This window comes from Pristiophorus japonicus, chromosome 8 (assembly GCF_044704955.1).
Source record: "Pristiophorus japonicus isolate sPriJap1 chromosome 8, sPriJap1.hap1, whole genome shotgun sequence".
Classification (NCBI taxonomy): Eukaryota; Metazoa; Chordata; class Chondrichthyes; family Pristiophoridae; genus Pristiophorus; species Pristiophorus japonicus.
In genome coordinates, this window is record NC_091984.1 from 42,682,853 (window position 1) to 42,705,566 (window position 22,714).

The 22,714-nt window shown below is 45.2% G+C and overlaps 1 protein-coding gene across 2 annotated transcripts in view; it reads left to right on the top strand.

Moving 5' to 3' along the window:
* Window positions 1-21,174, top strand: part of atpaf1 (ATP synthase mitochondrial F1 complex assembly factor 1) — a 39,635-nt gene extending 18,461 nt beyond the window's left edge. For both annotated transcript variants that reach the window (XM_070886715.1, XM_070886714.1), the window contains exons 5-9: window positions 3,539-3,589; window positions 3,684-3,731; window positions 11,484-11,579; window positions 14,236-14,343; window positions 15,885-21,174. In XM_070886715.1, the coding sequence (XP_070742816.1) occupies window positions 3,539-3,589; window positions 3,684-3,731; window positions 11,484-11,579; window positions 14,236-14,343; window positions 15,885-16,076 (495 nt within the window). In that variant the 3' untranslated portion in view covers window positions 16,077-21,174. The remainder of the gene's footprint in view (window positions 1-3,538; window positions 3,590-3,683; window positions 3,732-11,483; window positions 11,580-14,235; window positions 14,344-15,884) is intronic.
* Window positions 21,175-22,714: the final 1,540 nt, after the last annotated feature.

Sequence of the window (22,714 nt, forward strand, 5' to 3'; positions counted from 1 at the left end):
GAAGCATTGTTACAAAATATTTTGTGGTGGTTGGAGCCACTGTTATACACAAACAATGACATAGTGAAGGCCATCTAATGGCACTAGAAGTGAATTGAAACTGAAAAGTTACTATAGTTACCTTCCTCTTTTAGGAACATGGGAATTTCTAGACAAAGAAAGACCAAGATCCATCTAGTTCGTCCTCTACCATCCTGGCAGTCGCATGGTACAACGAATATGGAATTGTTGACCAATCATAGGGCTCAATTTTCCCCAAAGCTTTTTTTTTGGCGTACTTGAAGAGTTACGCCCATTTTTTGGGGCCCAAGTATGCCAAAAAAAAATGTTCCAAGTTTCCCCGTTTGATTTCTTCATTTTAAACATAGAAACATAGAAAATAGGTGCAGGAGTAGGCCATTTGGCCCTTCGAGCCTGCACCGCCATTCAATGATTTCATGGCTGAACATGCAACTTCAGTACCCCATTCCTGCTTTCTCGTCAAACCCCTTGATCTTTGGCGTAGCTTAGTTTGTCCTTTAGTTTTGGGGGTGGAGTCTTGATCTGCACTAAAAAGATCGGCTTGCCACAGCAACCAGGGACACAATGCGGGCTGAGGCTGGAACATGAAACACACAGCCAGCTCGCAACTTGCACAAGCACATTAAAATACATAGCAGCAACTTACCTCCATTAAATTAGTAAAGTCCCCCGCTCCCGATCTCCGCTCCTATCCCAGGCCGAAGGCCCCCCAATCCCGCTCCCCGCACCCAACTCTGGCCGAGTGGCCTCCCGGTCCGCCCCCCCCCACCCCCGCACCTAGCCCTGGCCAAGTGGCCTCCCGGTCCGCCCCACCCCCCCACCCCCGCACCTAGCCCTGGCCGAGTGGCCTCCCGATCCGCCCCCCCCCACCCCCGCACCTAGCCCTGGCCGAGTGGCCTCCCGGTCCGCCCCCCCCCTCACCCCCGCAACTAGCCCTGGCCGAGTGGCCTCCCGGTCCGCCCCCCCCCCCACCCCCGCACCTAGCCCTGGCCGAGTGGCCTCCCGGTCCGCACCCCCCCACCCCCGCACCTAGCCCTGGCCGAGTGGCCTCCCGGTCCGCCTCCCCCCCACCCCCGCACCTAGCCCTGGCCGAGTGGCCTCCCGGTCCGCCCCCCCCCCACCCCCCACCCCCGCACCTAGCCCTGGCCGAGTGGCCTCCCGGTTCGCACCCCCCCACCCCTGCACCTAGCCCTGGCCGAGTGGCCTCCCGGTCCGCACCCCCCCACCCCCCACCCCCGCACCTAGCCCTGGCTGAGTGGCCTCCCGGTCTGCCCCCCCCCACCCCCGCACCTAGCCCTGGCCGAGTGGCCTCCCGATCCGCCCACCCCCGCACCTAGCCCTGGCCGAGTGGCCTCCCGGTCCGCCCCCCACCCCCGCACCTAGCCCTGGCCGAATGGCCTCCCGGTCCACACCCCCCCACCCCCGCACCTAGCCCTGGCTGAGTGGCCTCCCGGTCCGCCCCCCCCCCCCCCCCACCCCCGCACCTAGCCCTGGCTGAGTGGCCTCCCGATCCCCACCCCCGCACCTAGCCCTGGCCGAGTGGCCTCCCGGTCCACACCCCCCCCCACCCCCGCACCTAGCCCTGGCCGAGTGGCCTCCCGATCCGCCCCCCCCCCCCACCCCCGCACCTAGCCCTGGCCGAGTGGCCTCCCGGTCCGCCCCCCCGCACCTAGCCCTGGCCGAGTGGCCTCCCGGTCCGCTTCCCCCCACCCCCGCACCTAGCCCTGGCCGAGTGGCCTCCCGGTCCGCTCCCCCCCCACCCCCGCACCTAGCCCTGGCCGAGTGGCCTCCCGGTCCGCCCCCCCCCCACCCCCGCACCTAGTCCTGGCTGAGTGGCCTCCTGGTCCGCTCCCCCGCACCTATCCCAGACCGTGGCCTCTCGGTCCGCTCCCCGCACCTAGCCCTGGCTGAGTGGCCTCCTGGTCCGCTCCCCCGCACCTATCCCAGGCTGAATGGCCTCTGGGTCTGCTCCCCGCACCTAGCCCTGTCCGAGTGGCCTCCCGGTCCGCTCCCCCGCACCTATCCCAGACCGTGGCCTCTCGGTCCGCTCCCCGCATCTAGCCCTGGCCGAGTGGCCTTCCGGTCCGCTCCCCCGCACCTATCCCAGACCGTGGCCTCCTGGTCGGGGCCCCCGCACCTATCCTAGGCCGAATGACTTCCTGGTCTGCTCCCCCACACCTAACCTAGGCCGAATTACGGTCTACTCCCCCGCACCTATCCCAGGTTGAATGGCCTTCTCCCTCCTGGTCCCTGCACCTAACTATACCTGAAAGACTCCTCGCCCCCCCCGTCCCCCCCCCCTCTCTTACCTCTCCTGCTGCTGCTGTCCAGGCTTCTGCTGCACTTACCTGCGCTGATTTCCTTATCTGTGCCGATTTCCTTAACTCACCAGAAGGTTTTTCTACAGAGGCCACATACGCTGGCCTAAGAAGAACTGGAGTAAGTCTCAACTGGCCAAACTTGCCTAACTGGCCAGAATTGGTTTGGGTGGCAGGTTACGCCCCCTTTGGTTGAAAGAAAAACGTTCCTAAAAAAATCAGAACTAACTGAGTGCTGGTGCAAATTGATCGTAGAATCTTAGGTTTTTTAACTTGGGTCAAAAAAAGCAGCCTGCACCAAAAAAACCAGCGCAAATCACTGGGGAAAATTGAGCCCATAGACCCTGACATGATGTGAGCAAAACACCAGTGGTGGAGAGCTTTGGGAGTCATGGGTCCGCAGTCACCTGTTCCTCCCAAGTATGCTACACTTACCATGTCATGTCATCATATAAGTCTTTTTCTTCCAGTCTTTTCTTTTTAAGTTTGGTGACCAAAATATACACACAAACTCACATGTGTCCTGGACCCTGAAACAATTTTTTCCCCCCCAATTCTCACTCCTTTTCAGCGAAAGGAAGCAATTCATGCTGACATAAGTTCAACAGGCCCTGATCACTTCCTGTTATATTGGCCAAATGGCCATTCTTCATACATGAGCCTAGACAGTGAGTGTTGATGGGTTGTTTCACTGCCAAGCCTGATCCTCTCTTTGGCCCACATCCAAATGCATGATTTCCAGCATGGATCAATCGATAGCAGTCAGGCGGGGGGAGGGTGGGCAGGAGCATTGCTTTTCCCTAACTCAGGGTTACTAAAGACAATTGAAGACCAGTGCTCCTACTGTCACCTCCACTGAGTTGAGCTTAATCCATCACAGGCTGGGTCTAAATCTTTCTGGTCTGATAACTTTGTTATACAATGCCTTTGCATGGGAAAACACTTATACCCTCCAACATTTTACCCTTTTCAGATTTAAATATCCAATTACCTTACTGTATTTTTTGTTTCATTTGGTTTATTTAATTGACTAGTGTGAATATGCCCATTGGGCCAGTTTCGGATACTGGGTATACGTGTGTGTGTTGTGTGAAGGAAGGGATGGGAAGTTGTGTTTATATGACTGTTGAAAAAAAACAAAAACTGTTTAAACCTTGGAAATGTCCTTGATGTGCTCCATCATATCTACATATTTTCAGATTTGGAATCAGTATTTTGCTTCGAAGAATACTATCTCTGCAGTAATTCCTGTGAGTATGGCTTTGATTTAAGGATTATGCAATAAATGATTGTTTTTAGCTTTTAAAATTGCAATTATTTTTTTATCGTTTTCTTTTTTACAAGGGTACAACATTTGACCTGATGCACAGCAGGTCACGGAAATGTCCCACCGTGAGTAAACATTACTGTTCAATGTCAACGTATTGTGATCGGGGTGTTCTAAAATATTATTTGACCGTGAGCAGTTGAATTGTGGAAAAATAATTTAACGTGTTCTGCATGTTGCTTTAGTGGAAATCTTGTTCTTCATATATTTGTGAGCTGCAGGCATTCAATTTGTCAAAATGATCACAGTCTTGCCTATTGCAGACACTTCCCATAACCGACACTTGTTTCCCGTAACACTTTCCTGTCATTATATTTCTGTCTCGCTTTTTCTGGCATGCTATTTCTTCTCATCTGTCTGTCGCACTTTTTTTTTACAATTTCCTCCAGGTTAGGACAGTTGGGGCTGCTGATCGTAAGGTGGCAGCAACCAGTGCATTGATAGGATTTGAAGGATGCCAAGAGACACACAGAGGGAAGCTGTAGACTTATCTAAGAGGGAGTCAAGCCTGGGACTCAGACCTCCTAGCTCTGTTTCCATAGTGCCACCTTCTTTGGAGTTGTTAAAGTTGGGCCTGTGGCCTGATGCTGTCTGACCCTCTTGGCTGCCATTTCCTGCTCCTTGGTACTGGGGAGCGGAGGTGGGTTGGCTAAGGGTCTGTTTGCATGGGAGGTGAGTGATGGGGATTCCTTAAAGGTTCGCCCGGCCATGATCAGAGAAACTTAGTATTTTAAGATAAAGCTGCTGAGATAATTGGAGCTTTCAAGACAGAGATAGAAATATTTTTGTGAGGTAAGAACATCAAGGACCATGGAGTTGAGGTACAGATCAGCTATTGTAAATGTAGATTCTTTTCTCTCAATCTGGTTCAGCAAAATTACTGAAACGAATACCGTTTGTGCTTTAAACAAAGCAAGCTTTTATTTTAAAAAGCAAATCCCAATCGGGGACCTTATCAGACAGAAGGAATGCAAGTCTGTTCGAACGCACCCACTTCCTACGGACAAAGTGACGTTACATTGTAAAGGGACGATGGTTATACATTTTCGACAAAAGATAACAAGATAAGGTTAGAGTGACATCCTAGTTCAGCCTATCTCTTTTGATCCCTCTTTCCCTTTGTCCACTCATAAGCCGACCTAAGTATGGTCTGATTTTAAACAAAGACCTTCTGTTAATGTTTCAGGTTAATAACATGATTTAATAAGACCTTGAGGTTTTTCTGCAAGCTGTGGGTTTTGTTTCAATATGTGTTAGTGTTGTAACATTTCGCAGTCTCGAGTCTGAGATGTCATGGCTATTCCTCCATGAATTCTTTGTTAGCTTATACTGTCCCTATACAATTCCCACGTTCGCAACTTCACTGTCTCTATACATTTTTAAACATTCACATTCCCCCCTTTTATCATTCCATGATAACACTTAGGATCATTCTAGGAGTATCGCATTAATCCGTTCACACTCTATTTCCTGAATCATATTGTTGTTAGTGTCGAGTAGTTCTTTAGTTCGTTGGATCATAACTCGGGAGCCCTTGACCACAAGAGGGTTTGCTAACCTTGCCACCTTTACAACAAAGGTTAAGGCAACCAACAATTAGATAGGATCTCCAAGATCCATCTGATAGCCAATCAAACCAGCTAGATCCTTCTGCTGGTGTGGATAACTTCTTCACCTCCCTTCTTATGTGATCAGCGAGATTGGTTATGTTTTCTGAACTATCAGGAATGTAAGTGCAACATTCAGATCCTATCAGGGCACACGTTCCCCCTTTCTCAGCTAACAGGTAATTGAGGGCCATTCGGTTTTGTAATGCTACGGTCCTTATTGCTACCATTTCAGCTGTGATGCCCTCCAGAGCTTCAGCAGTATTGTATTGGCCCCCCTCCTCTCGTGATAGTTTGGCTCTGAATCCATCTGACAGTCTCAGTTAGGGTTAGTGGAACGGGGCGCAAAGGAATTTCCCCTTTGGAATGTATAGGGAATGTGAACACACCCAACATCTAGAAAAGTTCCCATTTTGCGCATAAACATAAGACATGTACAAAAAGGTGTTTACATGTAGCTCTCGTCTCTGTCTCCCCTCCCATGCGCCGAAACTGTCATATATCAACACTATTATACAGACTGTGGCATACAGACAGTTTCATCTTATGGCTCAGGATTCAGATAAATAGTCCAATTATTTTGCTGATTAAAAGAGTTCGGTTCTCCCGTCTCTCTTCTTAGGTCACCGTCGGTGTAGCTGGCTGTCTATCACTACGGGTAAAAGTTCAAACTGGTCCACGTTCCAATTAGGATGCCAATGGCCTTGTTCAGCTATGGAGAAGAGGAAGTCTGGAACAGAAACAGGAATTCGAATAACCAGTAAAATAGGTTCGTTAGAGGGTGGTGAGCTTGCAGTGGTGCAGGTGAACCCAGGCACCCCTCCCCTCAACCTTGGCTGCAGTGGGGGTAGTGAGTAACACCTGAAAAGGCCCCTCCCATTGTGGCTCTAATCCCTTCCGAATCCATACTTCCCTGGTGCCACGAGGGACAATTCGGGTAAAACTGGGAGGTCGAGGTGAGCATCTTGAACCTGGTTGTGAGCTAGTCGCAGAGCCTGAGTCAGAGAAAGAACATAGGTGGTCATCAGTCGAGCTGAGATCTAGGAACAATTTCCCTCATTAACACCTTAACAACAGTTTGAGCCTTATTGTCCCAGTTAGGGTAGGCTTCAATTCATCTGCTAAACACATCTACTATTACTAACACATATTTGTAACACTGAACTTTTTGCAACTCAATGTAGTCCAACTGAAATGTCTCAAAGGGACCTTCAGGTAGGGGCGTTTTACCCCAATCACAGGGGACTCCCTTCCCTGGATTATGTTGCTGGCAAACCAGGCAACGACTACTGATGTTCTGGGCGAGCGCCTGGAGTCTAGGGTGCCACCAAGTAGCCAAAAGTGTATCACTCGTGGTTCTTGCTCCACAATGAGTAGCAAAATGCATACAACTCGTCAGACATGCAAGTCTGTTCCGCGGGAGTGGTCCAGAGTTTAGAAACATTGTCATAAGTACATGCATAATATTTCCACAACAGTTTATCTTTTTCAGGAGCGTCCTCCTGTGCTTTTATAACATCTTGGATGGTTGGCATTGGTTTTTCCGAGGCTAACTTATCCTTCGCAGGATTTTTAGTCTGACTCATCATTTTGGGCACTACCATTTTTCCATAATTGTCCGAAATCATGGGCCACCCCAAAGGCATACCTAGAGTTGGTATAGATATTGACTTTGAGATCTTTGGCCAAGATACAGGCTCGGGTGAGGGCGAATAGTTCAGCTTGTTGGGCAGAATAGGCGGTTTCAAAAGCGGCAGATTCCAAGATCTGATTCTCCTGTTTTACTATGGCGTATCCTGAGATTCGTGTACCTTCTGGATTAATAGAAGAACTTCCGTCAACATTCCCATTTCCACTGGGATTGTATGCTAGGGTCACGTGATAGGGTGCCTGCAGCAGGTCCAGAGACCACCACTGAGGGGTTCTAGTGGTATACTGCTGCTTAAGGGTTCCCTGTTTTACAATAATCCCATCATCTCCACACTCCAAATGCAACTGGAATTTGCAGAGGAGGTCTCTAGCCATCAAGTTACAGTCCAGATTGGTTGTGATAACAAATCGATGTTCCACCGATTCTTCCTGGTAACCCATTTTAATCGGTTCTGACACCGGGAATGTAGAGACTTGTCCCAGGAATCCTGACAGTCCCTGTGTTTCAGTGAAGGTGGGGAGTTTAAGCTTTGATTGTACAGAAGACATGAAGGCTCCCATATCTATCAAGAAGGGTTGCCACTCATTCCGAATTTTTAACAATATCATCGGTTCGTCATCCGGGGAGGGTCCCTGCGTAGTCAATACGAATCGGGGGACGGTTGGCCAAAGGGATTGTTCTGGGAGAAGTTAGTGTAAGATCCCCGTCCTCTCCCCCCTTGCCCCCCTCCTCTTCCTCCTCTTCCTTTTTCGTGCTGACGGGAGGGACAATTTCTATTCCAATGTCCTTCTTGCCCACAAATAAAGCATCCATTTCGTCTTTCCCAGCCCCGACCTCTTCCCAAAGCAGGCCGGGGACAGTAGGGCGGTCCGTAATTAGCAGGGCCCGGGCCATTTGGGTGTTTGATATAACCGTATCCCTGTTTATCCACCCAACCCTGCACGCAATACTGCGGTTCCATCTGGTATCCCCTTGGGTCGGGTTTTGGTCCTTCCACCCGAGGCGGCTCTTCCTTTCTAGTCACGTATTCAGTCTTGACCCGGGTTGGGGGCGCACCTCCCCCCTCTCCTTTCTTTTCCTGCCAATAATTTTTAACCGCCCTTTCCATCTGGGCTTTACTATTATCTGCCCAATTATTTGTCCGGATAGCGTGAGCAACCGAATAGGGCAGGCACTGAAGTAGGATAGCGCAGAATTGAGGAGAATCCTCTCCTGCCCTGAAGGCATTATCTCCTGATTGACTTCCGTATATTTCAATAAATCTTTCCATGAATTAATCGGCAGTTTCTTCTCGTTTGAGTTTAGTTTCTAATACTGCGGCCATACTGATGGGCTTCTGAAGGGTCGTGGTGAGAGCATTAAAGATAGCGTTTAGGCGGTCCTGGACATCGTTAGGGTGAGCAACCAACAATGCATCATGAGTAGCACGCCCTAGGTGAGTTAGAAATCAGGCATGCTCAGTTGGGCTCAGGGTTTGCTTTATCATGGCCCACAGGTCCCTTGATTCTGCATTATATCCATGCATGTCGAGGTCACTCCGTGAAATCGGAGGTCAGGGTTAAGTTGGGTTTGTGGATCCCTTTCAGCTTATTTATCTTAGCCTTTTAACTCTTCAATTTGTTTTGTTTGAGTATCTATTTCTTTATTGTATCAGGCAAGTATTATTACATAAGCTAGTTCTGTTTTTATTTTTATTCTGACTATCGCACCATTCCTCTGTTAGGTGAGTCTTTTTTCTATTAAGAAATCCAAATTGATAATGTTCAGTATGAAATGGCTTTCAATGAAAAGGGTTAACTCCTTTACAGGTTTGTAAGAAGACCTGATGTCATTACGTGACTTCACGTAACCATCTGAAAAAAAATCTTTTCATCAGGAAAGGCAGCATTTTTTAGCTTCTTATTCAAGTACTTGCCAAAGATATTTTTTTAATTGATTTAAAACGAGACCACACATTTGTTTACTGAAATTCAATTTCGTCATCAGCCTCGGTCAACGCAAAGCCAACCATTTTAACTACGTAGTCTATCGATACCTTTCTCAGAGGTCCCAGTGGAACTCTGAGTACGTTTCTCGTGCGTGCACTCTTTCTTTAAGACGTCTACGGTTTTTAATATGTCCTCCTTCTGTCAATGAAAGCCCTAATTTAATGGAGTTTTTCTGCCAACTGGACAGGAGTGATTTTTTTTTTAGACTGCAGTGAAATTTTTCTCATAATTTAAAATCTCAGAACATTTTCTTTTTTCTTTCAGCACCTATTTAGTACATTACTTTTTTTTTGTCTTTTCCATAACTAGAGAGAAGTCTGGCACGTAGGCTGTGGACTGCTTTTCGTTATCTCAATTGTTCCAGCCTCAAGGTCGTGTTATTTAATATAATTTTTTTTTTGAATCCTTTTGAATCCATCTCAGTTGTTTTGCTGTGCCTTCTCTGAATGTTTTCTTTCGACAAGTAAGTGAGCATGTTAAATCCTTTTTTTTAACCACCGGGACCATGTAATTTTTTCTTGTTTTTTTACTCAACAAACCTATCCTTTGTGCATTTCCTGGCTCCGTAACTTATCATCCGAATATACGTAATTCAATAAGGTTCACACTCTTAAACTTCCCACATACAGGACAACACTACGAAGGGTTAAAAAAAACTTTCATTCTGTTTGGAAAAAGTAGGTGGAGACAAAACAAACCACAACTCCCCGGCTTTTTTTTTACAGTAAAAATCACAGAAGCATTTCTCATTTAAACAGACGTTCACAAGAGTCTCTTTTCTTTCCTATTAATTTTTGGATCTATGATTGATCATCTATCCCTATCTAGCTCTAACTATCCCTACTTTCCGTGTCGCCGCACGGATCTACTCTTTCCAAGTCGCCGCTTGGTTTGCGTCACCACGCAATTCTAACCTATCTTTCCAAGTCGCCGCTTGGTTTGCATCACCGCGCAATACTTACCTATTCTAACCTATCTTTCCAAGTCGCCGCTTGGTTTGCGTCACCGCGCAATTTCCCTATCTCTATCCCTATTCTAAGTTTGAAAGGTATTCACCAGATTGTCCTGGATCTCGTTCAGACACTACCTGAGAACCAGCGAGTGGCTAAACTTTCCTCAGACTTTTGAAACCGGGGGAAACTGGAGCAGTATTGAAATCATACTCACTCCAGTGGCCACTTTCCCCTCGTCTCGTCCAAGGCTAGTCTGGCTCTTAATTCGCAGGTTTTCGGCAGTCGTCCGTTGAGATCCCACTTCTGACACCAAATGTAAATGTAGATTCTTTTCTCTCAATCTGGTTCAGCAAAATTATTGAAACGAATACCGTTTGTGCTTTAAACAAAGCAAGCTTTTATTTTAAAAAGCAAATCCCGATCGGGGACCTTATCAGACAGAAGGAATGCAAGTCTGTTCGAACGCACCCACTTCCTATGGACAAAGTGACGTTACTTTGTAAAGGGACGATGGTTATACATTTTCGGCAAAAGATAACAAGATAGGGCTAGAATGACATCCTAGTTCAGCCTATCTCTTTTGATCCCTCTTTCCCTTTGTCCACTCATAAGCCGACCTAAGTATGGTCTGATTTTAAACAAAGACCTTCTGTTAATGTTTCAGGTTAATAACATGATTTAATAAGACCTTGAGGTTTTTCTGCAAGCTGTGGGTTTTGTTTCAATATGTGTTAGTGTTGTAACATTTCGCAGTCTCGAGTCTGAGATGTCATGGCTATTCCTCCATGAATTCTTTGTTAGCTTATACTGTCCCTATACAATTCCCACGTTCTCAACTTCAATGTCTCAATACATTTTTAAACATTCACACTATGATCTAATTGAATGGCGGAGCAGGCTCAATGGCTTATTCCTGTTCCTAATGTTCCAAATTCAGCAGAATCTAGTTTAAATAATACAGGTTCCACGGGTCATTCCTGGGGAAATACTTTGCCATACTTGTGAGGAGTAAAAGGAATTAATTTTAGGAGGAAGGAGAGAACAACTGAGGGAGATGAAGAAATCCCAAGCCTTGGGGTCCCAGGAAAGAATAGCGCACAGTCGGAGATTGTCCTGGGGATGGAGGGAGGAGGAAGGACAGTACATATGCAGCTGAGAAGGAACAAGACGTGAAAACTCAACCATATTAGAATTGATAAAAGCGAGTCAAGGACAGATGCGATTGGCTGGAGGGAGGAGTGGAGAAGAGAGCGAGGCAATTTCAAGGGCAGATTGGGATTGTCTATCAGATTAGCTTTGTTTTATTTCTTGTCCAGATATGAAGGCGTGGTTTTAGAAGGGACTCACCAATATGGGAAAAGTATTCAAGTCTAACTTCAAAGTGTCACATGACAAAAAACAATTCTCCAGCCTTAGTAACCAAATTCTAGAAGGGGTTCTGGTAGCAAGACTTCCCCTCTCCGAACTGTGTGGCTTGTCATGTATTGTTATAAACTCAGGATTCTAAGCTGTACATTTTAATATGATCCATGCCCAAATAAAGATATCTGTAAGAAGCAAGAGTACCTCATATAATTCCTGCACCTCATGTGTTTATAACTGTCTTGTTCTTTTCTAGTTCTTGTACGCTTTGCCAAGACAAGCAGGCTATGAGTTCTTTGTGGGTCAGTGGTCTGCGACTGAGCTTCACTTTTCCTCCTTAATAAATCTTCAGGTATGTGACTGAATGTGGAAGAGGAGCTCCAGAGTAATAAACTAATGTTGGAATAAGCACTTCTTTGGCAGCTCAGTGGTGCACTGTTGATGTGTTAACAATTACTCTTAGTACTGAAGCCTGCCTCTGAAGCACTTACCCTATCGCAGTTGCTCAAATATATCACTTACTCTCTTTAACACAGTGGCTCCCAAGAGCACATGGTGGGGTGGGTCTAATCTATATTTTACATTGTGCATTTGCAACCTCTAGTGGTAGTTGGTGAGTATAAGGCAAGAATAGAGAAGAGTTATAGTTTTCTGCATCTGTACTGCTGATGGGTGAGGCTTCATACTGAACGTGGAGACTGGTCAAAGTAGCCTTGGGAGGTCCTTGAGTAAATTCAGTGATTTCTGTAATGCTTAAGAAAAAAAGCTGCATTGGAAAGCACTTCAAAGATATGTGAATCTCTGGACTTGAGTCTCACTCCGAATCTCTAAAATGTGTAATTGCTTTATAACACACTCCTAGGTATCTAGTGTCTGGCTTACTGCACATATTATGAGTAATCATAAACTTGCAGGCTGTACATTAATGCTATTTTTGAAAATAATTATGATGAAAACAGCATATCTCAGTCAATTTGTTCATAATACTCCTGTGAAGCATCTTGGGACGTTTTACTACATTAAAGGCACTATATAACTACAAGTTGTTATAATTAGGTGCCTGTGGTGTTGCTTGCAGATAATCTCTAGTCTGGACCAAAGTTGTGATGTTTAACTGTTAATTTTGCCTTTAAGGCCAGTGTGTGATTGAACATGTTCAAAGTCTCTCCAGCGGCGTTGTTCACATTGTCTGACATTTAGCTGCTAATGGGTTCTGTCCCGTTTAAGGGTGCTGCTCCGGCACTCCCGTTGGGAATCCAGGTAATTGTAGCTGTAATTCTTGAGGTAAATTGATCAGTATTTTTGTAAATTTCAGGCTCCTGGTCTATTTAAAAAAAAATCATTTTGTGTCTTTAACAAAGTGTCACTTGCTAGATGCAAAACTTTTACATACGAGTTATATTTACATGTATTTTGTGATCTGTTTCAGGAAAGAAACTTTATTTACAGCACCTTTTTACATAAAAAAAATGGGAACAACACATACACACAACCTGCAGTTAACTGCTTTTACACATCTAGCTTAAAGTTGGAAGACACGAGGGGTGAAAAATTGGCCTGGTTTGCTCCTCCCATTAGCGCCTGCGGGATTACCGACCGGGCAAAATCACCACGAGCTTCCCTGGTAGTTTTGCGCTGGCGCTAACACTTACCGCCTCGCTCTCTTGCGGCCCGGAGATCGTGACATCATCCGGTGTCCCCCTTACCGCCCCGGATGTGATATTCGCTCCTGCCCCCTGCAGCCTCATCGGGCGTCAACAACGGCAGCTGCAGGAGGCTTCGTCACCTCGGCTGGCCACTTGGGGAGTGATATTTAAAGGCAGTGGTGGTCAGGTAGGGCAACATTTATTTATCTCCCCATTCTGGTGCCTCCTGATTTATTTTGCCCCCACAATTGCTCAGCCCTGCACTCTGAGTGTTTGGGGCTGCTATGCACGTAGCGCAGCTGCCGTGACTCAACACAGACAGCCTGAAGATTCATTCAACCCATCATTGGTTCTTCCCTTTAATCGAGGAAGAAGACTGTAAAGTTGGCAGAGCTGCCGATACTGCCCCTCCCACTCACTCCAGCGCTCTAAGAGAATTGGTAGAACTTTATTTAGCACTCCATTTCCCTCTTGGAGCGTTAAAGTGGAAGTTCCCGGTAGCAGCGCATCTTTTTCGCCCGACGATTCTTTTGCACTCCCTGAAAAGTTATCGTCCCAAACGGAGTGCTACGCAATTTCTAGCCCTAGACTTTGTTGTGACGTGCGCAATCTTGCGTAAAAAGGGTAATGGACTAAGCAACCTAAAATTTTGTGGAGTGCCATGATTCCAAATATGTTTTCTAAAATGTTGCAAATTTTGATGCACAAAAGTAGCACGTGATCCAGAAAAATACACACAATGTCAAGCATCAATTTACAGTGTCTAATCACAATTCAACAATTGCAGCATTGCTGAGAAACCCAAACTGTCCTTCCGATATTTTTTCTAAAATTCAACAGACTAGCAAAAATAAAATTTTTGGCACTCGATAGATAAACACTGATTTTATTGTTGCATTGCATGTTAATGTTTGGTCAGCACCGTTTACGTCTGTTCAGTAAGGTTAATGTTGGTTCCAATGGCAGTGCGTCTAATTCATGAACTCTCAAACTTTTTCATGCTTTGTCCCACCAAAAAAAATATTTGCAACTTCCTTTGCCATACTAGCCATGGCAGGCGAATGTTAACATTTGCTATGCGTCTGTGTATTTTATGGTGTATTTTTCGTTATTAGCTGAGGAGGCAGACATATGGTCTGCTCTATGGCGCTGTTGTGTGTGGGTGTCTCTGCAGTATTTGGGATGTGCAGAGGAAATTCTTGCAAAAACAAATCATTATGATTGCACTAAAGTATTATGTTTTTAATCCTTTGCTATACCCTTTCTGTACAGACCATGCACCACTGTTCAGGAACTACTTGTAGCTTCTTGAGTTTCTTTCTGCTCTTTCCAGTTATTTGTTTTCTTTTCTTTGCCTTGCAGTCTTTGGGGGAGAATTCACCAAGCCAGCTAATAATATATCATTACCTTGATCTCCAGAAGGAGAAGGGCATTGCGCTTCTTACTGCAGAAATAGACACAACGTTTCTGGTACGACATTTCCTTTTGCTGTATAGTAATAGTAAATGTGTGGAATAAATCTCTTATCAAAAGTAGTGAGTGCAGTGGCCATTAACTCTTCTGGATATTTGGTTGTGAGCGGAATTGTAAGTTCTGGGGCTAAGTAAAGATAGACATTTAGATAGAACACAACCACTAGTGATAGAATTGTATTAAAGTGATTTTTGGCGTTTTTCATTTGATCTCTTTCAGGGTTAAAGATAAATGGCCATCATTGCTCTTTGACTGTCGAATGTGGTACAGGTTGAGCGTCTGAAATCCGGACACCAGGCCGATCTGTGGCAGGGTCGTCCGCAATCCAGAAAATGTGCCACCGGACTCACCTCGGCTGCAGCCCCCACCCACCCCCCCATCCTACCTCGGTCCAGGCATTTCTGGATTTGGGACATCGGAAAGACGTTCCGAAATCCGGAAATACCCAAAATCCGGAACGGCCTCGGTCCCGAGGTTTTCAGATTTCGGACGCTCTGCCTGTATACAACAAATGATTAAATTACACAGGCTGTGTTGGAAGGTCCAATACATAATGTTCATAAGCAGGGTTTTTTAAAATGTTTTTTACCTCCTGTATAATGGGTGCATCTGCTTGCTGACTACTAACGACATCCTGAAGCAGGAATAAGTGTTCTTGTTATACTCTTGCTGTCTGCTTTACTAGTGACCTCCCACAGATGGCGCTGTCAGCTATCTTGCAGAGCTGCACAGTATCAATCCTTTTTTACGTTTATCCTTGTCACATAGAAAATCAGTTGGTATGGACACTCACACTAGAATTGGAGAAACACAGGAAAGTTGTCTCAGTGAGGACTTGTCCCCGATTTCTTTTCCGCCCTTCTATGGGAAAGGGACTAATTCCCCATCCCTTGGCCACTCCAAACTCCAGTGTCTCAGCTGAGACTGGGTATGCATCACAACAAATGGAGCAGACAATAATGAAAATCCACACTGCACCACAGCAGATCCCTGCTTTAAAGAGAAATCAAAACTGTTGAAAGGAAAACAATAATAAAAATCAAGATGAAAAGGACAACGCATTAAGGTCTGATGCTTTATTGACTTGTAAATGGCACCTTCAGAAGTAACAAAGACTACTAATTTAAGCTGTTTAACAGTCGCAAAAGGCAGTGCTTTTAAATCAGCAAAACATGTTGCAGATTGCAAATGAACAAAAATATGAAGCTATTGCCTTTGTCACCCCAGTTTAGAAGCGGGCAGACATTGACGTGTTAACAAGAACACTTCAACCTTTGCCAATTTGAACAATGGGCATTTGTAAAAGGGATAGTTGTAAATGGTATGGGAAGGCAGCTTGCCCCTGTGCAAATATATCTCAGTTTGAATCATCCTTTGGGGAAGAAGAGGATGGAACCACCAATCGGTCTTAAGTTTTCCAATCATAAAGCAACGGTAACTTAAAATGAATGAGCTACTGACAGCATTACAATTGGAAAACCTAGGTCATACTTGTTTAAATGGTGCCATTTACTGAACGTTGTGTTTCTGACTTACAGGGTGTACAAGAGGCACAGTGTCTGGCCAATCAAGCACAACTCTTTTACGCCACAGACTGCCTAAAGACCTTCAATCTGGTGGAGACATTCAACCATAAACCCAGCGATTTCCAACACATGTCAGTCATTGCTGAGATTGAGCAGCGTGGAATTGGAGGCACGTTGATGAGAAATGGGAGGGCAGAGACTTAGGAACCGTGTACCTTTTTGTGGAAAAGGCTGAGAGATTTAGTATCAATAACTCTATGTGACCTTTGTCATGGACCTAGAAAGAATGACACTGAAATCTATACAATGTACTTTGCACTTTTGTTGGCCAGTTTCTATGAACAACACTGTCTTGGAACTAGGTTTTTGCAACATCTGGGGATGATTCCTATTACTGGCTACCCCTCACAGGGGAGTGTCTGAAGCTCAAAACTTTGAATGTGACTAAGTAGTGCACATCTGAGTTTCAGATGAAGCTGAAGCACTATAGCGTATAAACAAGAGACTTGCTAAAATAAAGGGTTTCAGTTTTGTGGAAGATTTCCTCTACATGTTCGGTGTAGTAAAATCTTAAGCGTGTTTATAAAGAATAGATTAAACATGTTGCTACACCTAGTGCATAGAGGAAATGTGACAAGCAGCCACTCTAAACCTCGGCTAAACCGTTTATTTCCCACTCACACCCTAGTATGTACCATTGTTGGTCCACTGAGCAGCTGATCTGGTCTGGTCTCCCACATCCAATAGTACAGCTCTGTAATTCAATGCAAGGAAGTCTATAAAAGTGGCCGTGGGAGTGACTTTTTTTCCCCTCCTTCCCGTGGTAAAGCTCCTCAGTCCAGCATCTCCACTGTGAGGAATTGCAAGCATGAACCAGTATCCTTCCACAGCCTTTCTTCAGCAGCACCTCCCAAACCCTCGACCTCTACCAACAAGGGAGCAGGCGCATGGGAACACCATCATCTCTAAGTCCTCCAAATCGCACAGCATCCTGACTTGGAAATGTATTGCTGTTCCTTCATCGTCCCTGGGTCAAAATCCTGGAACTCCCTCCCTAACAGCACTGTGGGAGTACCTTCACCATAATAAATGCTGGTCTTGCCAGAGGCGCCCACATCCCAGGAACGAATATTTAAAAAAAAACTCCATGGCATTCGCTGTTGATGAATCACCTGTTGACTTGTAGATCCCCACATTTTAAGAACATTTTTAAAAGTTAACATTGGAACTGAATATACTGGATTGTAATGTGCATTTGACAATATTTTAAACCAATAATACACTCATGCAATATTTGGAATTACAACTTGATTATTGTAGCACCAATTGACTGTACAAAGGTAGTCTGTGTTTTTTTATACACAGTAAATCACTGATGTGCAATGTATTGAGAATGGCCAAATATCTCCTTTGACCATCCTGTGTGTCTGAGCTATATTCTAACCTAGGCCGGAGAAGTGATAGGAGAGTGTTGTAACTCGCTGTGCCATTTCTTTTCCATCAAAGAAAGAGATCCCTCACTTATGCAGGTTGGATAAAGGCTTTAGTCCAAATCTCTTAAGACAAAACAGGATATTTTCTAATTGGAGATGTGCTGAAATGTCCATTATCTAACCTAGTAATATATAATAAAGTCACTTTGCCATAAATATTTACAAATGAGTGCAATATAGTTTTAATATATTCCAAACCTGTTGTTAAATGTGCAATTCATTACAATTTGTATATGTGGGCTATGATAGTTAACATAAAGTGAGATGCTATAAATTATTCTTGTGTGACTGCAATACAGCAAAGAAGTTGATTGGTGGAAGTTCGATCTGAAGACTCGACTGGAACACGTAACGTAAATTTCAAGTGGAAACTCATGAATAAGCAAGTTACACAAATATTTCAAAAATGGATTGGGTTTGCATAATAAGAAACGTTTCATGCAATTAAGTGGATGATTCAGTCATTAAAAAAAGCTCTTTGCACTTAAAGTTTTACTGAAACATTTCTTGCAATCCTAGTGATGTAAAAGATTCTAAAGATGTGTTAATTTATAGTGCTGCTTTCACTGTAATTAAATGGGTTTCAGAGGTCCATGGGATTTTATTCGTTCATGGGATATGGGCATCGTTGGCAAGACTAGCATTTATTGCCCATCCCTAATTGCCCTTGCAAAGATGGTGGTGAGCCACCTTCTTGAACCGCTGCAGTCTGTGATGAAGGTACTCCCACAGTGCAGTTAGGGAGGGAGTTCCAGGATTTTGACCCAGCGATGATGAAGGAACGGTGATATACTTACAAGTCAGGATGGTGTGTGACTTGGAGGGGAATGTAGAGGTGGTGGTGTTCCCATGCGCCTGCTGCCCTCGTCCATCTAGGTGGTAGAGGTCGCGGGTTTGGGAGGTGCTGCCGAAGAAGACGTGGTGAGTTGTTGCAGTGCATCTTGTAGATGGTACACACTGCAGCCACGGTACGTTGATGATGGAGGGAGTGAATGTTTAAGGTGGTGGATGGGGTACCAATCAAGCGGGCTGATTTTGGCCTGGATGGTGTGGAGCTTCTTCTGTGTTGTTGGAGCTGAACTCATCCAGGCAAGTAGAGACTATTCTATCACACTCCTGTCTTGTGCCTTATAGATGGTGGAAAGGCTTTAGGGAGTCAGGAGGTGAGACACTCGCTGCAGAATACCCAGCCTCTGACCTGCTCTTGTTGCCACAGTATTTATGTGGCCGGTCCAGTTAAGTTTCTGGTTAATGGTGACCCCCAGGATGTTGATGGTGGCGGATTCGGCGATGGTGATGCCATTGAATGTCAAGGGACGGTGATTAGACTCTCGCTTCATTGCCTGGCACATGTGTGACGTGAATGTTACTTGCCACATATCAGCCCAAGCCTGAATGTCTTCCAGGTGTTGCTGCATGTGGGCATGGGCTGCTCGATTATCTGAGGAATTGCGAATGGCACTGAACACTGCAGTCATCAGCGAACATCCCCACTTCTGACCTTATGATGGAGGGAAGGTCATTGATGAAGCAGTTGAAGATGGTTGGGCCTAGGACACTGCCCTGAGCAACTCCTGCAGTGATGTCCTGGGGCTGTGATGATTGACCTCCAACCACCACAACCATCTTTCTTTTGCTAGGTATGACTTCAGCCAGTGGAGAGTTTTCCCCCTGATTCCCATTGACTTCAGTTTTATAGGGCTCCTTGACGCTACATTCTGTCAAATGCTGTCTTGATGTCAAGGGCAGTCACTCTCATCTCACCTCTGGAATTCAGCTCTTTTGTCCATGTTTGGACCAAGGCTGTAATAAGATATGGAGCCGAGTGGTCCTGGCAGAACCCAAACTGGGCACTGGTGAGCAGATTATTGGTGAGTAAGTGCTGCTTGATACCACCGTTGACGGCACCTTCCATCACGTTGCTGATGATTGAGAGTAGACTAATACTGCAGTAATTGGCCAGATTGGATTTGTCCTGCTTTTTGTAGACAGGACATACCTGGGCAATTTTCCACATTGTTGGATAGATGTCAGTGTTGTAGCTGTACTGGAACAGCTTGGCTAGAGGCGTCGCTAGTGCTGGAGCACAAGTCTTCAGCACAACAGTTGGAATGTTGTCGGGGCCCATAGCCTTTGCTGTATTCAGTGCGCTCAGTCGTTTCTTGATATCACGTGGATCGAATTGGCTGAAGACTGGCTTCTGTGATGGTGGGGACCTGAGGAGGAGGCCAATATGCATCACTTCTGGCTGAAGATGGTTGTAAACACTTTAGCCTTGTCTTTTGCACTCACGTGCTGGGCTCCGCCATTATTTGAGGATGGGAATTCATGGAGCCTCCTCCCGTTAGTTATTTAATCGTCCACCACCATTCACGAATGGATGTAGCAGGACTACAGAGCTTTAATCTGATCTGTTGGTTGTGGGATCGCTTAGCCTTGTCTATAGCTTGCTACTTCTGCTTTTTAGCATGCATGTAGTCCTGTGTTGAAACTTCCCCAGGTTAGCACCTCATTTTTAAGTATGCCTGGTGCTGCTCTTGACATGCTCTTCTGCACTCCTCATTGAACCAGGGTTGGTCCCCTGGCCTGATGGTAATGGTAGAGTGAAGGATGTGCCGGGTCATGAGGTTACAGATTGTGGTGGAATACAATTCTGCTGCTGCTGATGGCCCACAGCACCTCATGGATGCCCAGTATTGAGCTGCTAGATCTATTCTGAATCTATCCCATTTAGCACAGTGGTAGTACCACACAACACAATGGATGGTGTCCTCAGTGTGACGGGACTTCATCTCCACAATGACTGTGCGATGATCATTGCTACCAATGCTGCTATGGGCAGATGCATCTGCGACAGATAACTTGGTGAGGACGAGGTTAAGTAGGTTTTTCCCTCGTGTTGGTTTTCTCACCACCTGCTGCAGGTCCAGTCTGTCAGCCATGTCCTTCAGTTAACCTTCAGTTAATGTTTCAGTTAACCTTTCGTCAGAATGTTGTGACGAAAGGTCCTCAACCTGAAACATTTACTCTGGTCCTCTCTCCACAGATGCAGCCTGACCTGCTGATTATTTCCAGCATTTCCTGTTTTTATTGCTTTTCCTTATTGTTAATTATAGTCTCGCCTGCATCTGAGTTTAATGGACCTACATTTCCATTCACCACTCTCTCAATATATTTATAAAATTCTTTTGCTGTCAGCTTTGATATACTTGATTTTTTTCATATTCCCCTTCTGCACCCATTATTTGTATCCCTTTGTTATTTTTTATAGCTCTCTAAGCCCACTGGATTTCCACTTTTCCTTGTATTTGCGTAAACATTTTATTTTAGCTCGATGCTGTCTATTACCTCATTTGTTGACCATGGTTGCCTAACTACACAAGTGGAGTCTTTGTCTTTTGGGGGTATGTACTTGTTTTGTATTCTTTTTTGAATGCTTCCCACTGTTTGCCTGTAGGTTTACCCGGTAACAGTTCAGCCCAGTTTACTGCTGTCAATTCATTTCTCATCCCTTCAAAGTTTGTCTGTCTTAAATATAAAACCCAGGTTTGTGATTCTCCACTCTCCCTCTCAAATCTGATACCAATTCAATCATATTATGGTCACTATTTGCAACATGTTCCCTTACCGTCAGATTGTTGACGAATTGTGTTCTGTCACTCATCACCAATGATATGGCCTGTTCCAGTTTCGGTTCTAAAATGTATTGTTCTAGAAAACTATCCTGAATACTAGAAATTCATTGCCTTTACGACTTGAACTGTTCTTCTCCCAGTCTATATGAACATTAAAATCTCATTATAACCACATTGTTTTTGCTTTTTGCTTCCCTGATCTCTATATTTATACATCATTCCACTACATAATTACTATCAAGAAGCCTGTAGACAACTCCTGCCAGAGTCTTGCATCCTTTGCTGTTTCTTTCACTCTACCCATGGTATTTCCACTGCCTGGTCATCCTCACTGAAATCCCTTCTTTCACTGCTGTAATTGTGTCTTTTATCAATAGTGCTACTCCCACTTACTATCCTAATTTTCTTGTCTTTGCTAAAGATCTGAAAGTCTGGAATATTTAGCTCTCAATCATGCCCAGCTTGTAGCCAGGTCTCTGTAATGGCTACTACACTATGTTTAAGATGAATTTGTGGGTCAGAGAGCATACATTTAAATGAGTGAAAAGAAAATTTAAAACATAGATACTCGAAATATGTTCTTTACTGAAAGGATAACCATCTTCCAAATTAGTTGGTAAAATTAAAGACATTCGAGTGTTTGAAATGCAGCTGGTTGCCAGGTTAAGTGAACTGGAATAGAATCATAGAAAATAGGTGCAGGAGTAGGCCATTCAGCCCTTCGAGCCTGCAGCACCATTCAATAAGATCATGGCTGATCATTCACCTCAGTACCTCTTTCCTGCTTTCTCTCCATACCCCTTGATCCCTTTAGCCATAAGGGCCAAATCTAACTCCATCTTGAATATATCCAACGAACTGGAATCAACAACTCTCTGCGGTAGGGAATTCCACAGGTTAACAACTCTCTGAGTGAAGAAGTTTCTCCTCATCTCAATCCTAAATGGCTGACCCCTTATCCTTAAACTATACTGTTAGGGGAGATGACTTACCAGGGGAAGGCACCAGCAGCCAGGTTCATGGCACCATGGGTGGCTCTGCTGCACAGAAGGGCGGGAAAAAGAGTGGGAGAGCTATAGTGATAGGGGACTCTATTGTAAGGGGAATAGATAGGAGTTTCTGCGGCCGCAACCGAGACTCCAGGATGGTATGTTGCCTCCCTGGTGCAAGGGTCAAGGATGTCTCGGAGCGGCTGCAGAGCATTCTGGAGAGGGAGGGTGAACAGCCAGTTGTCGTGCTACATGTAGGTACCAACGATATAGGTAAGAAGCGGGAAGAGGTCCTACAAGCTGAATTTAGGGAACTAGGAGTTACATTTAAAAAGTAGGACCTCAAAGGTAGAAATCTCTGGATTGCTACCAGTGCCACGTGCTAATCAGAGTAGAAGGAGCAGGATAGTTAGAATAAATACGCGGCTTGAGCAGTGGTACAAGAGGGAGGGATTCAAATTCCTGGGACATTGGAACCAGTTCTGGGGGAAGTGGGACCTGTACAAAAGGGACAGTCTGCACTTGGGCAGGACTGGAACTGATGTCCTGGGGGTAACATTTGCTAATGCAGTTCGGGAGTGTTTAAACTAATATGGAAGGGGAATGGGAACCGATGCAGCAAGACAGGGCGAAGTAATATGGAGTCAGAAACAGATGGTAGAAAGGTAAAAAGCAATAATGGAAGGCCAAGTAAACAAAGACAAGAAACAAAAAGGGCCACACTA